This window comes from Eucalyptus grandis, chromosome 1 (assembly GCF_016545825.1).
Source record: "Eucalyptus grandis isolate ANBG69807.140 chromosome 1, ASM1654582v1, whole genome shotgun sequence".
NCBI classification, from domain to species: Eukaryota; Viridiplantae; Streptophyta; class Magnoliopsida; order Myrtales; family Myrtaceae; genus Eucalyptus; species Eucalyptus grandis.
In genome coordinates this window covers 26,778,895-26,799,316 of record NC_052612.1, presented here as the reverse complement: position 1 = coordinate 26,799,316, position 20,422 = coordinate 26,778,895, and the positions used below count along the sequence as shown (strand labels likewise).

The 20,422-nt window shown below is 40.8% G+C and overlaps 3 protein-coding genes across 3 annotated transcripts; all 3 read right to left on the bottom strand.

Annotated features, from left to right (window-relative positions):
* Positions 1–114: 114 nt before the first annotated feature.
* LOC104457113 (pentatricopeptide repeat-containing protein At3g20730) lies at positions 115–8,106 on the bottom strand. Its single transcript, XM_039301095.1, is given in 7 exon segments — positions 115–754; positions 1,517–1,630; positions 2,441–2,566; positions 2,668–3,879; positions 4,303–4,411; positions 4,413–5,141; positions 7,921–8,106. Coding segments are annotated over 3 exon segments (1,710 nt in total). The 5' UTR covers positions 4,920–5,141; positions 7,921–8,106; the 3' UTR covers positions 115–754; positions 1,517–1,630; positions 2,441–2,566; positions 2,668–2,785.
* Positions 8,107–12,266: 4,160 nt separating this feature from the next.
* Positions 12,267–14,032, bottom strand: LOC104416646. The gene is made up of 3 exons (XM_010028005.2): positions 13,469–14,032; positions 13,204–13,389; positions 12,267–12,747 (listed from the first exon to the last, which is right to left on the bottom strand). Exons 1-3 carry the CDS (start codon positions 13,988–13,990, stop codon positions 12,463–12,465), a joined length of 993 nt encoding a protein of 330 aa, XP_010026307.2. The 5' UTR covers positions 13,991–14,032; the 3' UTR covers positions 12,267–12,462.
* A 2,071-nt stretch (positions 14,033–16,103) lies between these two features.
* Positions 16,104–19,828, bottom strand: LOC104457115 (probable serine/threonine-protein kinase At1g01540). The gene is made up of 7 exons (XM_010072053.3): positions 19,012–19,828; positions 18,712–18,816; positions 18,407–18,529; positions 18,146–18,316; positions 17,925–18,054; positions 17,571–17,780; positions 16,104–17,087 (listed from the first exon to the last, which is right to left on the bottom strand). Exons 1-7 carry the CDS (start codon positions 19,638–19,640, stop codon positions 16,926–16,928), a joined length of 1,530 nt encoding a protein of 509 aa, XP_010070355.2. The 5' UTR covers positions 19,641–19,828; the 3' UTR covers positions 16,104–16,925.
* Positions 19,829–20,422: the final 594 nt, after the last annotated feature.

Sequence of the window (20,422 nt, the reverse complement as noted above, 5' to 3'; positions counted from 1 at the left end):
GTGCTTTTGACGTAATGTTATGTCGAATTCGGGTGTGCCCAAGTACCTGACTGTGCTTAAAATAATTTGTCTGGTTTCTCATTCTCTCTAGCGATGTTGTTTTAGTACACGCACTAGCAACCTCACAATCGATATCTTAACAAATGTTTACAATGAAGTAGTTTTCGGATAAGAATGTTTGACGAGTGTTCCGAGAGCAACTGACGATCCGTGGTGGATAAATGTAGCCAATGGACCCTTTTGCCTTATGTGTGCTCATGGGCAGCGCTTTGTTTTGAGAAGGAATCGCTGCTAGATTACAAATGAATTATGCCCTTTTCTACGGTTAGAAGTAAGAAGCAAGTTTCCCAACTGCAAAATCTCATTGCCATATATGTTTTCTTTAAGTTTCCCCCATTGGCCTCTTCCTGTTCCCAACTCAAGTGGTTGGTTCGGCTTCCAAATCTTGTGTGCGCCTGAAAATCTTACTCGAACCACCTTCACATGTTGAACTGCAATGCACCTGGCTGAGAAACTCTATAAAAGATTATGTGGGCATTTCATCCTCTTGAGGTGTCGGCATATGTTCAAATAGAGCAGTAAGGTCAATGACCATTAATGTGGAAAAACTTATTCAACTATAGGATTCAAGACAATTTAGAAGATTTCACTCAAAATACTTCTGAAAAGTTCAATGATAAATTGTTACCTGAATTTCCAGTCGTGGCCAAGCATTCCAATTTCAATGTTCTTCCCACAAATTTGACCTTCAAATCTGCATTTCGCAATAATAGAGGTGCAATATCAGTACTTGCTGAGAATTTAAAATTATCATGCGAGGTCTACTGGCACAGCAGAAGTTCCAAGAACAGTGGGAAGGAAGCCAGAGAGATGCATGGTAAATGAAATATTTCCAAGAACTAAACCAACAAGAATTCCTGTTCTCATGTGGCGCTGTGAATCTGTGATGTTAATTGTCATTACCTTTAACATGTATGGCTTTGCTAAGCAACTAACACTAGCCATTAAAATTTCTCATCTTATGCCAAATTTATTTTGGTCGATTTTACTTTGTCCCTGCAAACTGTATTTTAAGGTACATATCCTATTAAATCCAAATTTTCAGTAACCATCTATTAACAGTCAAAGCATGCATCGCAAACAGACACATATGTCTTGGCTTTTTCCAAACATTAAATTCAACATATACAAGCCATTGTGCTATCAAACAACTCATTCAAATGTCATAAACGTCAATGCACTTATTAACAACCAAATAAAAGGTTGCATCTTCGCCTAATAAATCGGTGCACCGGTTTGATCTGACATGTTTAACTTCATAGCTGGAGCGTTTTTTAATGCAAGATTCTGGATAAGTCACGCTTTATTCTGATTGAGCATAAACCCAGTTGTCCAAGGTCGAAAATTATTGCAAAGGCAGCTTTTCTAATTCTGAAGTATAGAAAAGATTGCAAATGCAGCTTCCCTCATTTTAAAGTAATAAATCAGATAGCCAATGAAGTTAAATTCCACTTACAGATACTAAATCTCGCTTCTGCCCCATCTATGATGTAGCTCAATTTATCCCGACTGAGTAAACTCCTGTGACAGCTTCAGCTTCCCTCGCTAGTTGTATGATGGGCATGGGTTCCTAGAGTTCAGGAACAATGGGTCAGTGATACTGATAGATGAACACATTAACAACAAATTAGGGGTGTTCATGGTTTGGTTTGGTTCAGTCGGGAGGTATATTTAACCCAAAGTGAATACCAGTTTGCAAGAATCTCAACCCAAAACCAATAAAATTACAACACAATTCCAACCAATACCTTCGTTTATTGTCGGTTTGGTTCTGTTTCAAACAGTATCATCAAGCTAATTTATAAGAAACAAGTTTAATTCATACTTAGACTATCTCAATTCAATGTGAAATTAAAATTAAAATAACAAGCACCTCTTTCTATGCACTTACTGAAAAAAACGAAGAGCACCAAAGATCATGGAAAACTCTTTTGTGAGTATTATTTGAGATAAAAAATCAATCGATAATGGCAATCTGAGAAGTAGATTTGATGAACTTGCAACAGCAGAAGCAATTGACAACCGACACAGTTAAATGCATATAAAAAAGAAAACCAGAAAGAGGCACACAAGTGACAAGAGATATTACTTCTCAAGCTTAAAATTACAAGTTAAATGTTTCCCTTCAATCGACAACTCCATAGAAACTCTACATAATATGGGTTTCACCTTTTTCTGTAGTCCTGAGCCAGACAATGATATGTAATTACAAGTATATGTAACGGACATACACAGACACACAATGTTGTGAGGTCTTTGACAAAGAAGCCACTCAAGAGAGAGAATGCTAGAGTATGCATATCTGCCTGTTGCAATTATTCAAAACATATTCAAAATCCTGAAACAGAGGATATCCAGCTATCATTTTCATTAGGTATACCTGTACAAGTAGTTATTTGGATGGAGACATTTGACAAAAACCACTCATTCTCATCTCGATTCTTGACTTTGCTCAAGCGTCAAGAATCTTGTCAAGACAATCTGCTACCTTTGAAGTTACATGCTCCTGAAAAAACAAAAAAAACAAAAGACAAAAAATGTAAAAAAATGAAACAATAAATCAAAACCAACAAAAACATCAAAGTTTAGAAATATAGACCACCTTACATTGAAGGTGTGAGAAGGGTGATACGCGAATGGCACCATTTGTGGTTATTGATAGGGAAGGAAAACTTGAGAAAATCCACCCTCTTATGTCTGAAGGAGTAACAGCAGGATAACATCATTAGCCATGCTGCAGAAGTGCAATTCTCTTCTTTGTGGGTAATAAATGGCTGTATCCTGGATCTTTCTTTAAGCCCATCTTTTCCATACAGGACCACGTGTCTTGAGCATATCTCCATGCTCCAGTTTCAGCATATATGCTTGCTAGAAGAACATAATTTGCACAATTTTTTGGATCTAAACTGGTAAGATGTCTAGCTGCTATTTTTCCAAGTGATGCATTGCCATAAATGTGACATGCCCCCAGTATAGAAGCCCAAAGAGAAGCATTTGGTTTGATATCCATCTCTTGTATCAAGTTATACGCTTCTTCTAATTGACCACTACGAGCAGATAGATCTACCAAACAGGAAAAATGTTCTGCTCTTGGAACAATGCTGTATTTACTGATCATGTTAGTAAAGCAATCCCATCCTTCACTGGTCAATCCACTATGGCTGCAAGCAAAGAGGAGAGATAGAAATGTAACATCATTTGGCTTCAGTCCTTTAGATTCCATCTGCCTATAAAGAGCAACTGCCTCATTTCCGAAGCCATGCCTCCCATAAGAAGCAATCAATGAAGTCCATGAAATGACATTTTTCACTTGTATCTCAACAAAAGCATGAGTAGCATCTTTGATCTCGCCACATTTCCCATACATGTCAACTAGAGCATTTCCAATGGCCACATCTTTACTGGCCAGACGTTTCAGAACAAGGACATGTATTTGTCGTCCCAAGATCAATGATGCTATATCAGCACATATATGAAGTATAGAGCATAGTGTTATGTCATCAACTTCCAATTGCATACATGCTAATTCCTTCAAGATATCCAGGAAATCATTCCCAAATTTACCTTTCCGAGCATATGCATTAACAAGGGCAGTGTATGATATTAAATCCTTTTGTGCCATGCTCCTATATAAATGATGAGCAGTTCGGACACTCCCACATTTTGCATAAGCATCAATCAAAGATCCAGTCAAATCTTTGTAATATAAGAAGCCCCATTCTACTATGAATTTATGAACTTGGCTTACTTGGAGAATAGTGCCACCAACAGCACAGGCTTGTAAAACACTTCCTAGTGTGAAGCGATCAGGGGCCATGCCTGCTGAGTTTGACACAGAATATTAGCAACTAGGATTGTTGAACTTCAATAATATTATATTCTGAACCATGCAGTGGTTAATATAAAGGATTTTTTTTTTTTTTGGGAGGGGGGAGTCAATGCATGCATTCTTGCTCAATCTGGTTCAGTTAGACTGCAAGCTAAAACTTCCTCTTAAAACTCGCTCAGCTTCTACTTTGCAAATACATTTACATTTCAATCATGTACCACAATCATATTATCTTAAGTTTTCATGAGTGACTTTTCTGGGCAGCATATATAAATTGACTAATAAGATTAAGTACCCCTGCAATATATGCAACCTGCACCACAGAGTCTTTGTTCTCCTGATAAGCACACTGTAAGAAATTCATTACCATAAGGTCAAGAAACAGCAGCAAACGTTCTTTCAGCTAAAAATACCTTCTCTCATCATTAAGCGAAACAGTTGAAAAGAATTAGCAACAAGACCGCGAGTTGCATATCCTCCGATCATAGTATTCCATGTAACAGTGTCCCGCTCTGTCACTCCCCTCAAACAAGCGCTCTGCATCCTCCATCTTTCCACATTTGGAGTGAAAATCAATGAGAGCACTCTGCACGAACAAGTTACCCACCAACCTTCCCTTTTCCACACACCCTTGCACCTGCACTCCCACATCAAAACACCCGATACTAGTACAAGCCCGCAGCACACTCCCGTAAGTGAACTGGTTGGCCTTAACACCTTCCCTGCGCATCTCTACAAACGTCGTCAAAGCATCTTCAAAGCGCCCGTTCTGGCAGCACCCGGAAACCATAGCGGACCAAGACACGACACTTCTCTCGCGCATTTCATCAAACACCTTGCGCGCACTTTTCAGTTCCATGCATTTGGCGTAAAACACGAGCAATTTAGTTCTCAGGTGGACATTCGACGGAAACCCACTTGCGATGATGTGACCGTGCACCTGGCGCCCACACCCGAAGGCATTCCTCGCGATGCAGAGCTGTAAAAGTTTCATGTAAGAGCCATGGTCGAAGGGGCATTTCGGGTGCATCGGAACGAACTTGTAGAGCTTCGTGGGATGTGCCCATGCGTCAGATTACCCACACCATCTGCTAATCGAGGCCTTCTTGAACGAGCGCAATCGAATGAGTTTGACTTGGTGTTGGCTTCGCCGGCAAGCTATTCGTGCCAGAAGCCCAAAAGGGGACAAGCACACGTACATGTGCGATGGCGCTCTGATCCAAAACGAAAACGCGCCTCCTTTTTTAACGCCCTGCCCAAAAGGGCACTAACCCAAGACGCTTTTATCATCATCATCAATGATGTCAAAAAAAAAAAAAAATGTCATCATCAATTAATATTAATAATTTATTTTTAAAAAATTTAACTTAAATTTTAATAAATTCTATAACTATTTGCTAGTCTATTCAACTGCCCTTTTTTCTGTCATTTCTATTTTTTCAACGGTTTACCTAGCCGGCAAAATTAGGGGTCAAAAAATATTATAAAAAACCTCAAATTATAAAAATTCAAATATCCCTAATTTTTTTATCACTAAAAATCCAATGAGGTAAATGTGAAAAAGAACTTAATAACCCTTGATGGAACTGAAACGATGTGTATATGTGTTATGCATAAATAAGTTGAGGTTTTTTAGTGATACAAAAAAAATGTTGAAGATATTTATGTTACAGTTGACAGGTTACGGGTTTCAAGGACATTGAAAAAAGTTTGGAGTATTTATATTAGAGTGTGCATGGTCTAGGGTTTTTTATATGGTATTTGCCCTTAAATTAGAGATGGGTTTTAAAGTTAATGATGTGTTATAAAAGTTGTTCGGATGTTCCTTTATAAGGAATTTAAGCAATCTTTCAAAGTGATTCTTATCTTTTCGTGGGTTTTAATAAAACTTCTAGAATTGCATAAGTCCGGTAATCTAAGGCTCCTAAAATCCCACAACAAATTAGCCTCTTTCTTTTCTAGAAAATCCAACTTTAACTTTAACTTTAACTTTAACCAAGAAACCAAGAGACAGTTTGGAATATCTTGCTTTAGAAAGAAAGCCAGGCCTCCTTTAGTTCTTATAAATAAGGCTCTCCAAGCCCTCGTTGAGGTATGTAAAGAAATAACTTACATCCCATTCTTTTTCGTTGGCATTAATTAAATTTCTCTTTCTCCTCAAAGATCTTTCCAAGTTTATATTTTACTTATTTTCATCTGGGTTATAATTCTAAATTCCCACCTCATATGATCAAAGGAGGTTACAAAATCACTTCGAAGCATCGAAATGAAGCCTCGAAGTCTCGGTCTTCTGCTTCTCCTTCTTCTTCTATTTGAAGAAGAAGAAGAAGGAGAAGCAGAAAACCAGGACTTTGAGACCAATACGTGACGGGCCCGACATGGAAGAAGACCACAACGAAGTACGAGAAAAACTGGGGGTAGTGCTGGGGTCTCCATCTCCTATTTTTCTTCCTTTTTATCTCTGTGTAGAATTTTATTAAAAAACCTCCTTGGAAATAACATGATCCTTAATCAACAGGCTCCTTGGAGACTCGATTCCAGGTTCTTTTCGATTTCTTGATTTTCTTGTCCGTTTTCTTCATCGATCCTTTGCTTGTTTGCTTCAGAAATGTCCCGCCAATCTCATTAAAATCAATTTCGTGCTTGACAAATTAATGTTTAGGAGAGGCTAAATCTCCTTATCAACTAAAGACCACAGCTTTTTACAGCATTCGACAGGTTCTATTGATGAAATGAGTAGTCATAGTGTTAGAATATTTAAATAATAAATTACCTATTCATCTAATAGATTAAGCTTTGACGCGACTTACCCCTGTTTAGAGGTATTGCTTAACAGACGAACCTAAAGCCTATAATTAGGCACGAGCTCTCCAAAATCCATATCTCACGCGATATTAGAGTATTCTTAAGAATTTTGTAGTAAGGAGTTGACACTGATCTATTAGGGTCGGCTAAAAATCAAGCGAGACATGGGGTATGCCTCACTTCTAACACACCAAAATATTTAAAATCGGAAACTTGATTACACTAATTGACCAATTAATGTCCTTTCGATATCTAATCTTGTTTATTTTAAGAGAAAACATTTTTGTCAGACAGTTTGGATTAATTTTAGGCATATCTACTAACATGTGAAGTTATCATACTGGTGCGTAATACTTAAAATAACAATTAGCAGCCAATTAAAGCATTTAAATAAATTACATGGAAAAGCAAATATCTAACATTAAGGAAAAGAAATAATAATCTTAACTAGACTAAAGGAATCAAAATAGCAAAAACAGGCAAACAAGGGTAATTATCTTTGAGAACAATTGAAACTCTAAAGGTTTACTCAATTTTTAGCACAACGCACTTCATTTCTTGAGAAAACCGCTCATAAGGTCTTTTTGTAAAAAAATTCAAAAGAAACTTTGAATTTCCTGACATTTTTCAATTTTTATTTTATTTTCTCCTACCCGTCGTCTTCTTCCTCGGCCGTCTTCCTCAACGAGCTCACGCCCTCACCGAAGCTCCTACATTTTTAGACAAACCTCGGCCAAATCACAAGCCGCCGCCGAGCTACCACCCTTCACCGGTCGTCCACTCCGCCACCACTCGCCGGCCGACCTCCCTACCGCCGGCCGAGAACCACACCACGGCAAAACACCAAACAAAACTACGGCGACGATGGGAATGTGGCGAACGACTACACGGCCGACGCCCAGGATCGCCGAACACCACTGGAACATCCCGATAGAACACGACGCGCCCGGACGATTTGATTTCGGCTAAAAACGGGAGGACGACGAAAACTAGATCTCATTTAAGCATTTCGTCGAACGGGTGAAGGGGCGCTCGCGAATCATGAGGTTTTTCGGCGCAACTAGGAACGGAACCCAAACCGAGACTCGCCAAACAGATGAAGAAACACACGACGACCAGAGGAGGAATGGACGGGGCCAGAGTTCGCGCGAGCCGGTCGGCCGCGACCCTCCGGCTGTCGTACCCAAAAACAAGGCAAGAAATAGGGCACGGGACGAAGGGCTTACCGGTTCGGGCTCGATGGTGCCGACTGGAAGGAGTTCGTCGGTGGAGCTCGCATGCGGGGCGAGGTGTCGGCTTAAAGCTCTGCCGCTCTAGCTCCACCGCCTTCCCTTGGACTCTGTCGCTGTTTTGTTATCTTCCGGCCCTCTCTCCTGCTAATCCTCCTCCCTTCTGCCCCTGCTCCCCCGTCTTTTCTCTTCTTTTCCTGCAGGTTTCGGCGCGAAGATGGTATGGAGGAGGGAGACAGCCGGGGCACGCTGGGCACGCTGGGCTGAAGGGGAAAAGGGCCGGGGCCAATGCAGGGTAAAAAGAGGCGGGTGGCGGGTCGGGTCGGGCCGGTTTCCCTTTTTTTTTTGGGTTCAAAAATAAGTGTCAATAAGCTTTTAGAATATTCGGTAGTAATCTCATAAAATCTCGTATATAAGAATAGAATTGATGGATGTGGATCCAACTAATGATTTATGTAGAAAAACTAAATGCTCTCTCTCTCCTCATCACTGACCATCGCGACAGCTGCAAGTGTCACTATCATGGCCTCTCTTGAGTGGTTGACGGCGTCAGCAACTTGCTCTAAGTCCAATCTCCGATTGCATTCTCAGCACTTTTAATCTGTAAACGTGATTCATGTACTTTGATACATGTTTAATTCCATTCATAAACCATATGAAAATATTAAATATTATATCTAAACTTTAAATATTTTAATACGGTTAAGGGATTAGAATGAACATACCAAAAATTCAGGGACTGCATTTAACAAATGAAAAATTCATAAATGAGGTTTCACATTGAGCCAAAGTGATGATATACATCTTTTACTTCATTCTCTCTTTCGTTTTTTGGTTTTTTTTTTCTCACTTGCGTCCAGTAATGCTCTTTCAATGTTAAATTATATTTCGAGCATGAGTTGTGTATGAAACCTGACCCATTTGGAGGATTTAATTTTGTTTTAAAATCTAGGGTGTGTGTTCTTTTTTTCAATCCCGAGCGAATATGGATTCTTAGGATAGTGGAAATTGATGTTCTTTTCTATTAAAAAAGGCGATCTTCAAGTTGGGTTGAGCGGTCTGTCCAAAAAAAAAAAAAAATTGGGTTGAGCGGTACCAAGTTCTATCCAACTTTCACTTGGAACTTGGCCAGTGGAACAAGTTCTCTAATTTTTTAAAATTGAAACCTATCTTGCATACTTAGAAATCTATAACTTATCATGTCATAGATTTTAGGATTGATTCATGGATCTTCTCAAGTTCCATATATACTCTCAATTGAACAATTAAAGTAAATCACCACATTTAATAGCCATCATTTGCTAAAATTCACCAATTCCAACTCATATTTAGATTAACAAAGAATATGCAACGTTCATAAAATATAAGTATTAATCATGGATATTAATGGAAACTCATATTAGTGATTTCAAATTATACACTCATCATTGCATGTGATGAAATGCTATAGGACCGCATGAAGACATGTAATAACTAATAAGAGAAACACAGAGACTTCTTATAAGTTCTAAGTGAATCGAAAACTCTAACCTATCTATCGGGACAAGTTCTTCAATTTTTAGAATCTGGAACCTATCCTTCATATCATATAACCAATTCTATTTTCAAAGTCCATATTCTATTTTGGAACTATACCTTCTCTATCTTTAAATGGGTTGACTTCTTGGACTTCTCATTATGTTGCCACGCAGGAACTTCCTTTTGACCATACAAAAAGAAGAGGGGCTCACTTAATATTATCTATACATATTTTAACTCGTTGGTCCTAAATAAATCCTTAAATTATTTTTTCTAAGGTTTCGTGCAGACCTTAGCATTGCTCATACTTAAGCACTAAGAGGGTAGAGTCGGGTACAAGGCTCAATAAAGATACTGTACCAATGGGGGAGAGGGCGTATGGGCACCGACATGTTAAATGGGCCTAGGGAGTAATAGCATAGGTTTTGCTTTTATTTTCTTAAGGCCTACAGCTTCCGCATGAAAAGGGAAGAAAAAAGAAGTCATGGGTTTCCCTTAGTGAAAAAAGCCACCACTGGTGCTTGGAGAAGATAGAAAAGAACGTGAAGGACGGGCATTCTTGGTTGAATCCTACCTAAAACCTTTGCTTTGGGCATCAACATTGAGATTTACATCCAATTGAGTTATTTATTTTTAAAAATTCTGTGGGTGGATTTAATCTAGATACAAAAAATACTTGAGAGTGTGAGTAATTATAACTCCAATTATGAGCGGATTATTTATTGCCGGCTTTCCTCATGAAGCACGTGGCGACACTTGGATCAAATCACGTAAATTTCCAGTGTTTTTATTGTTTTTCTTTCATTTCTCTAGTGATTTCAAATTGATCTAATTGTAAGATCCCATCAGTTTCTATATTGATATTACACTTAGTAGAGCAGTTTCTAACTAGGTGGTCGTCACCGAAAATGGACGAACGTGAAACCACGCGGTGAAATAATTGTCTCTCAAAAGAGAAAGGTGGGTCAATGTTTAAGGATAAGTTTTTATCTTGTTGGCACCCAAATTAGCTTATTGGGCTTCGGAAGCTGTAAAGAGTAAAGCAGGCCCAATATGCGGGAATCCATGGAGAGTGGGCCAGAATGCCAACAGTTGAAAAATAGGTGTTTCAAATAATGTGACAAGGGCCTTGTCAAAACTAATGAGATAAGAATTGGAGCAGTTACGGGATTCAATACTAGCAAGAATATTGGCAAGGCAAGGTGGTCACCGATCAGGAGCCGAGACTTCCAGAATATTATAGATATCGAAATGGTAACTCTTAAAAAGCAGTTACCTGTGGAATACCATTATAAATAGCCGAAGATGCATCAATGTAGAGACCTTTTTGGCAAATCAACAACCGATCATTCAGTTTAAAGTCGTTATCTTTCCTTTTGTCGCACTTTTACATTCAATTACACTTTAATTTTCTCCTGTTTTCTGCACTTTACTTTTGCCAGTAATTTAGATCAAGTGCTTACCGGAGCTTTACCTCTTTAGTGAAAGAATTTTGTCGAGGGAACTTTCCCTGGCAAACATATCTTAAAGACTATATCCCTAAAAATGTGAGATCGCGTTATAAATAACACCACCCTCTCCCCTCTCTCTCGCAAAACTTGCAACAACGGCTGGAGGAGCTTGCTCAAGCTGCAAGCTCGACCGGAATGAGCTCAAGTGATACGATGCAAAACTCTTTTATGTTCATCATCGTCTTCTCCCAAGTCAATATCTTTCCTTTGCAATTTTGTGATATGATTCATGTCGAAAATTTTGACTTTTTCGCAAACTTAGATACCTTTTAACGAAACTAATCGCAAAATTTAAATCTTTTTGATTTTCATTTTCACTAACGCTTTAATCTTTTTTTTCCCGACAATCTCACTTAAGTTGATAGGTGCATAATAAGGTTCCTCTCCTTCAACACTTCTATCCATAACCATCCGAGACTAATCAAGTTGAAATGTCTAGATATCCCGTGTTATCTGTAAAATTGGACCCATCCAGGGTTATATTCTTAAATTGATAATTAGCTTTCATAGATCATGACTGAAACCGACATATAAAAGTTAAAATGAAAGTTTCTAATAAGATGAATTGGAAAAGAAAAAACCAGAATTCTTGCCTTCTTTCCCAAGAGTAAGGATATGAACAAGCTCATTTGAGACAGAGCAACAACGTCTCTCCTGCATAAATGCCGAGATTGGCTTTGTTTCATTTCATGTCTACCCATTTATTACCCCCCGCAAGGTTACCTCCCATTTTCACAGGACACATTCTGACAAATCCTCTTTGGAGAGTTTTTCTATATTTACCTTAGAAATCTATTCGAAATTACAAATTGCAACCCAATTCCCACAACAACAACAACCAAAAAAAAGAAAAAAAGAAAAATTGTTTTCATTATTCTAAAGTAAATATGTCAAGACAGAAAATACTAATGAAACACGAAATGTCCTTACGTTGAGTGCTTCGAAATAAAAAAGAAAATGGTATTTTCAGTCTAAGAATATACGTGTTCTTGCATTATTCTATTTCACTATTGTCTTCTATCTCATCAAGTTCACATTCCTTTAGAACGATTCATATTGTCATCAATAAGTTCATTTGATCAACATTTCAGAATCAATCAGATAGTGCTGTCGATACGTTTATTTCTCTTACGAATTCTCACGGTGAGCAATTTCTTTATTATCTAAACCTTTGAGGTTATCATTTATAGCCCAATGGATCAATTCCTCTCAAATGAATGCTAACGTAATTGTACTTATCTAGAAAAAGGCATGGCATTAAACTAAAACACACCTAAAGAACCCAAAAAGATCTTCTTTAATTTATATCTCGCACAATAAGTAGGTTTTTCCTAACTCTTATCAAAATCTAGAAAATTTTCCATATCTTCCTTAAAGAAGTCGATCGTGGTAAAAACCAAAAATATCAAAAATAGAAATTCAAAGAAAATAAAAAGAAATGGAAACTACGGGGCCCTGTACTTACGCATATAATATAACGATCAAATCATATGCATCTTCCCCTCCCTCTTCACTGGTAAGTGCACTTGTCCTTCAAGGAAACGACGACGCTCATCTTCTTGGGATCCATGGTGACCGAGCACTGGATCCTCCGGTGGAACCTGGGCTTCACCAGCTTCCCGAGGACGTACGCCTTCGACCGGACCAGGAAGGTCAGCACGAGCGGCACCGGCTGGGTCGGCGCCCCGTTCACGCTGCTCAGGTCGGCTCCGCCACCGTATAGCGGGATTTTGTTCCCCTTCAGCGTCACCGCAATCGATCTCGAGCTCTTCCTCGACTGATAGAACTTGTTTATCTGTTAATGGGAAAGGAAAAAAAATGACGATGCCCGATCAGATAGCGAAACGATAGTTATATTGTACATTTCTCTTTTTCAGTTAGGAACAGCCCTCGTGATCAAATCCGGGCCGTGATAAACGAGTCGATCTTCTTTATAGTACAATACAAACCGTGGTAAATCGAAAACACCAATCTTGATCGAGACTGATATCGTCATCTACACGTTCTTTCATTGTTAGGAATGCGTCGAAATTTCATGACTTGTAATATTTCGATCATAAAATAATCATACATCCGAGCTCGAGATTTACTGGATTTTCGAGTCATCTATGCTGATTAGGTGCATCTACCATTCTGATATGCGTGCATGGTCTGATGCTAAACCGCGATGCGAGTGGTTAATGACATTTGGATCGACATTGAACAAGCCAAGGTCGATGGAACAAGATCATCGAAGGCATGATGCACTTACAGTTCCGGTGGCGAGACTGAGCTGGGAATAGGAGAGGTCGAGAGGGGTGGCGGCGACGTGGACGCCGAAGAAGGTGGCGGTGTTCTGGAACGTGAGCTTCACCGTGGAGTTCATCGACACCATGTCCGTCGCCACCCCGGTGAAGTCCGCCCCGGCCTGGACCACGAACTGATCGAACACTATGCTCTGCAACGAGAACCGTTCAAGGACGAAAACGAGAATATCAGGAAGAGAGAAATGATCTCGCACTCAGAAACGCACGTACCTTCATGGCGATTCTTGGCTTCTGGGGCCGGCTCGCCCCCCACAGAATCAACGCGAAGAAGAAGAACATCACGAAGAACCCCAGCACGAACCCCGCCACGTAGCACCGCCGCGGCAACCCCCGGATCCCGCCACCCTCCCCGCCATCGAGCAGCCCCTCCTCCTCGATCGCGTCGAACCCCTTCCCCCGCCGGGCCCTCCCGGCCCCCAGCTCCTCGCCCGGGTGGGCCTTCCGCTGGGCGGGCTTGAGGGAGCCCGAGTACCGGGTGGAGGAGGAGGAGCCGCGGGAGGGCGGGCCGAGGGAGGAGTGGTGGGAGGGGTGGGAAGGGGAGCCGGAGGGGCTGAGCAGCGCCGGCGAGGAGTGGAAGGAGTTGGTGGTCTTCTCGCCGTCGTGGGAGGAGGAGTCCCGGGAGGGGCTCTGGACGTAGTAAGCCGGGTGGGGGCGGCGCGGCGGTGAGCGGCCGGGCGACGACGGGGTGACGCTGCTCACCTCCGAGTCGGTCTTCGACAGGTGCGTCGACATCGCTCGTTTTCTCGATCCCCCGGTCGAGCAGAGCACAAGAGAACGTGTGGGCTTTAGGGACTAGCACTAGATACGACCGAGCAAACTAAGACAAAATGTTAGATTTTGCACATAATCACTAAACCAAATCCATGCATTAAATAATGTGTCTGACCATAATTGAGCAAAAGAGAAATTCTATCCTAGAATGAAGAAATTCATTAATTTGTCTTTTTCATCTTATTTTATTTTAATTAAATTTTCATTGCATATTTATATGGGAGATGCAGAGTTAGGGTTTCGATATGTTTATTGATTTTTTTGGGAACAGTGTGGTTTACGAAAGGTAATTAATGGAAGGAGGTGGGTTTGACAGGGGCTGATGCCAGTTGATGAATATTGTAATGGGTTTTTTTGTTTTTTCTAACTACATGAATAATTCAAAGCTGATTTTTCTTTTGTTTTATGAGATAAAAATGTGACAAAAATATTAAAGAAATAACAAGAGGAGGCAACAGCCAGGAAAGAGGCGGGAGTGCAGGACAAGCACAGGAAAATTTGGATCCATGTCTGCTTCTTCATTTTAATATTAATTTCTCAAGCAATGAAAATTCCTGGTACTTACTTCAAGATTCAATGAGCTTCTTCTTAATGAACTTTAAACACGCTTATTAAACTAATCACGGCATCGTTCGTTCGCATTTTCAAGGCACCGAACATGGGCAAAAGCCTAGTCATTTCCACAGATAACAAGGTAATTAAATGTATGAACACGACTTCAATAGTGGTATTTGCTTAACTCATTATGAAAAACGATAGGAAAAATTTCGGTTGCAAAGTACATTTTGGCTAGAACTCGATCGGCTGGGCTACTGAAAATCTTCTCAAGTTTGATTACCGGATGCACTGAACTGGCGCCACTCTTTGCCGATTGATGTGCATTGGCCATAGCTTGAACAATATTCACAAACAAATTATTGATGCAGGGGGTGGTGTGGCAAATGACACGGCCTTTTGAAGAGCGGCCACGTGTCGTCACATCAATAGCTTACCTGAAAATTGGTCGAATCATAACTATTTATGTTAAATTTCAATAAGGTTCATCAAAAATTTTACCGCCAATATTGTCCAAATCATTCACAGAACCTCGGTTTGACTTAAAACAGTTTGTTTTATTGAAGTTAATCTCATGTAGGACTTTGTGTATAGATTTAAATTGAACTATATTAAAGATACTCTTTAATTTGAAGTAGATTTATCTTTTACTTAAATGAATTTTTTTTTAGTGAACTATATTACTGCACGACACAAGCAAAGCCAAAAGGAGGAACTCGAAGCCTTGATTTCAAGGGAAAGGCCTGGCCGAGCAAGCATGTCACAACTGGGAAAAAAAGAAAAAGGAAAGAAAAGTATCTATGATATAAATCCCATCCTGAAAATGTGAAATTTAATGATTGATCATATATTAAATATGACGCCTAAATTTGGAAAATCCAAAGAATGATCCATCACGTGTAGAATCAAAGCAATGAGTAAAGATCCGCGCTGTAAAGCCATTTATCTTCGAGTCCTACCCATCAATGAATTACAAGTCATCCATTTTAATTTCACTAATCGCATGTAAATTGTTGCTACATAAGTTAAAGGTCTAGACTTGACCAGTTCATGGGACCATGAGATATTTTACAAATTTGCTAATGGCCGAATCTCCAAGCCCAATTTCGCAAATCATTGATATTAAAAAAAAAAAATGTTACTTGCTCTTAGCAAAGTACAGACAAAGTAGCAATCTTTAAATGCACAGCTCATGCACCCTCATTTATGACCTACAGAAATAGCAATGGACATCTCCCTCTCTGTATCTCTCTAGCTGGAAGAAGAAAGATTTCTTCTTGTGTCTGTGACCTAACTTAACCTTACGAGACAAGCTAAGGATCTCTATACAGAAAAAATAAACGAGGTTCAATTAATATTTTTACATTTCTCTGATCCTTCTTTGCGTTGAATTTGAGCTGCAATCAAGTATCTGATTGGAACACCAAGACAGTCACCAATTCAACTTCGGACAAAAACCGAAGTCAAGAGACTAGAAACCTCGAGTTCTGAAGAACTAGGGACTGAAAAGTCACTAAACTACAAAAAATAAAACCTTTAGACAATGGAGTTGAAAGTGCCACATGACTGAATCATTGAAGTTCCAACACCTATTGAAAGATGCCGCTGAAAATTGATGCACCATGTGGGCCTCTCATAATAACATAAGAAGAGCCAAAATCGTAAAACGGACCTCTCGCAGAGCTATTATCCAAAAAGTAAATGGACCACCCTCGCCATCAATTGCGAGGGGGGGGGGGCTAGAAATTTGAGAGATTCCAAAGAGAAAAGAGCCATAAACAAACCCAGCTGTGAAAAAACTCTCGAGTGTCCACACCGTGGCCTTTTCATGCACTCATGCACCTTTGGGGACTAACAAGGCCATGTTAGTGGAGGGACCCAGTCAGACTGCCAGTTCTTGATCCAACCAACCTTACTCTAAGCAACACCATTAAATTCTGGGACTTGCATGATTGAATACTCGGTCCCTCCTTCGTTTTTCTGGGTATGGTTTCACCATAGCAATGATCATCTACAAGACATTCACTCAAACTCAAGACAGTTGCAGGTAATTCTCTGCAGCAACAGCAATTGCAGCAGCGGTGGTATTCAATAGATATTGCCAGAGAAGGGAAAATTTAATCAAGGTTGGCTACATTGTATATAATACATGCTGAAGCTAATATGATAGCTTTTGAACGGAAGGACTTGCGAGAAAATCAACTACATGAAACGGAATGGATTGAAACACTGTTGTAATATAAACTTATCTGAAAGCCCCCCGTCGCCAAAGAATGACATCTTCTGAATGTAGCATTATTATATTAACCACAAGAATTTTTCTCTGGAAGGACATTGGAATTTACAAGTTCTGCTCTTCGGATTCTTGTTGTCTAGGTGCCTCATTTATAGAAGTTACGTTTTCTTGGGCACTGCCACCAGTTTCCGGCGCTTTAGTCTCTATCGACCCAATCTGCGACCTGTTGCCATTAACACGCCCCACGTCCCTTCCAGCTCTACGATCCTGAGTAAATGATAAGAGAATTAACAAAGCATGTACAGTAAGATAAGCATAGCTAGATAGGAAATGCTTCAAGTGAAGATCAAGAGTCAAATCTTGAGGGTACAAATTAAGAGTCCAAACTTAAGGTAAATCTCGCAGACCCACGAAGAGATTACAGAAAACCAATCGCCCAAGGCAAAGTTAGAAACCATCACTATTATCAGATCAATCATAATTAAAGTATTTGTAACAAACTGTGCGGGCTATCGAACTTATCATCTGAAGCAGAGAGGACGGAACAATAACAGTTAACTCCACCCTCATAAATCATCAATCTTGTGCCACTCAATTATATACTAAGACATCACTTAGCATTACCGCACCTTATTGTGAATACTAGAGCAAATTCTGAAGACTGGGAAAACAACAAAATAAGCTAAATCATGTATGTTAGCAAACGCACATGTGCAAAAAGCAAAATATTCCAATGAAACAGAGACATACATCTTTGAAAGGAGACTCCTCAGCTTCAAGCATGTGTACTACGTGACCCATCTTCGGGCGCTTCTGTGCAGTAGGGTCAACACATTTTAGAGCTACTAGAAGTACCCGCTTTAATGCCCTTGAAGTAGGCTTCTCAGGCAACTTGGGGTCCAACACTCCCTCTGGGTTCTTGTCGGTAACCATCTTCTTGAGCCAATCAACTAAATTCACCTGTCAATTTTTCTCAACTTTTAGCAAAACAGAGAGGGTGGAAAATGGATAAAGTCTAGTTAACTGGAAAAAAGAGAAGATTTTCGCAAAATTTTATTTGTTTGACGGGAACTAGGAAAAGATAAGTCACTATATAATGCACACCTCTTCTGGAGGGCGGCTATAATCAACAGGGTTTCTCCCAGAAATTATCTCCATGATCAGAATTCCAAAGCTGTATATATCACTTCTTTCATTAAGCATGCCCGTACTCGCATATTCAGGGGCTACATAGCTGCAAAAGCAACAATAATGAAATTGAGTTCATTTTGGCTTCAAGAAAGACATAGAACGATTGGATTAAGAGTGTGAGAAGTTATACAGACCCGAATGTTCCCATCACGCGAGTTGTGATATAACTATTCTCTGAACAGAGCAGCTTGGCAAGGCCAAAGTCTGAGACTTTAGGGTTCCACTGCTTGTCGAGCAATATATTACTCGATTTAATATCGCGATGTACCACTTTCGGTTCGAGTCCCTCATGAAGGTAAGTCAAACTGTATCCATAGCAAGAGGAGAGAGAATCGTGAGAACAAGGAGAGTGGACGAGACAAATGCTAAAGAAAATCGTGTATGCTGAAGCTTACCCTTTGGCAGTTCCCAAGATAATTTTCATCCGTATCTCCCAAGTCAAAGGACTACAAGGACCAACATCCCCATGAAGCCACTGCTCTAAATTCCCATTATTGACATACTCATACACAAGCATCCTGAATGACAAGAACCAAGATGTTATCTGAAAATTACTTGGAAACCTCGCACCAAATTTCGAATAATAACAAATCAGAATACGATCAATAGTGAACACACACGCTGAACCGCAATTACGGCACATTTTCTTGTACTCAGCATGAGCAATTGAACCGAAGGAAACAAAGGGAGATGAATGTACCTATGAGCTCCTTCAGCACAGTAGCCAAGCAATCTCACTAAGTTCTTATGCCGAACGCGCCCAATCGCTTCGACTTCGACTTTGAACTCCTTCTCAGCTTGCCCCCTAAGATACCGATATACACGCATACACACAAAGTCCAGGATCAACCACTTCCTCTGACATTAAAAAACAATACAAAAAAGCATCCACATTTCCCAGCAAAAACCCAAACCCCACAATTCCACGAACAACACAGCTGCCCGAAAGGCAAGATCGAATTTCACATAAAAACCAACAAAAACGAAAATTGAAATGCACCTGTTATTAAGCAAGTTCTTGACAGCGACCTGAGTCTTGTCCTCCAGAAGACCGTAGTACACAATCCCATACCCTCCTTCGCCGATCACATTTTCATCAGTGAACTCGTTCGTGGCGGCCTTGAGCTCCCGGAGAGTATACCAATGCCCCCAGCCCAAGTGCGAGACCTCCGGCACGACCGCCGCCACCTGATCGCCGCTCCTGGGGCCGCCCTCCCCGCCGCCGCCGCCGCCGCCGCTCCCGTGGGAGGACGACCCGTAGTACCTCTCCGGGTACGATATGCGGTGGTCCTTGCCGATCTCAATGTGAATCCGGTTGTACCCAATGAGGCTCTCCTCCTCGGGGAGCGGGTCCGGGGGGTCGGGGAAGGGGTCGGGCTGGACCTGGGAGTGCTGGATTTGGATTTCCTGGATCTCCTTGGAGACGGCGGGGATGGAGGTGAGGTGGTGGCCGCCGCCGCCGGAGCCGCCGGCGGGCAGGGGGCGGGGGGCGGTCCTGGACTTCCGGGAGGTGAGCCAGAGGGAGATGAAGAAGAGGAGGAGGACGATGGCGACGCCGACGCAGATGCCCACCACGACCCATAGGTTGAGCCCGAAGACGGAGGTGGCCTTGGAGAGCTGGTCGCTCATGTGGCCCGAGCCCCTCGGCGGCGGCGGCGGCGGAGGAGGCTGCTCTTCCCGTCGCCGCTCCGGCGATCACGCGGCGGTGCGAGGTGGGGTCGGGTTCAGGAACGGAGGAGGAGGAGGAGGAGGAGGAGGGTGCATGGGAGAGAGAGGCTGGGGAGAAGAGAGCGAGACTGAAAAGCCATTAAAAGAGAGGGGGGAAGCAAGAGGAAAAGAAGCAAGCTGGCAGTGATGGGACCTTTTGGAATTGTCACAGCTGAGGTGCTCTGCTAATTACGGGGTTCGTCCCGTTCTCGATCGAGAGGGCAGAGCTTTCTGCTTTTGGTAAAATCTCGAATTCATTCGCGATGATGTCGTTAGGCAAAAGGGAAGATTGTACCGACAGTCCTTAAATTTCGATTCAATGTGTAATTTGATTCTTGAGCTTTCAATTTATTTAGTATGATCCATAAACTTTAGCTCATTATAGAATGAGATGCTTGAATTTTTATTTGTTTGATATAGTAATTGAATTATATGGAAATATTTAATGATATCTCTGGTCTTGAATTAATAAAATGACTATATTAAATATTTTCATATAAATTCAAGGATTATAGAACCATATTACATATTAAACTAGAGTTCAAGGATCTATTACGTACTTGACTAAAATTCATGGATCGCATTAATCAATTAAAAGTTCATTGATCAAATTATACGTTAAACGAAAATTCAATAATTGTTTGTATCATAATCTTGCTTATTATCCCTTAAGTCACCGCTTAAGGTGATCAATTCCCAATTCC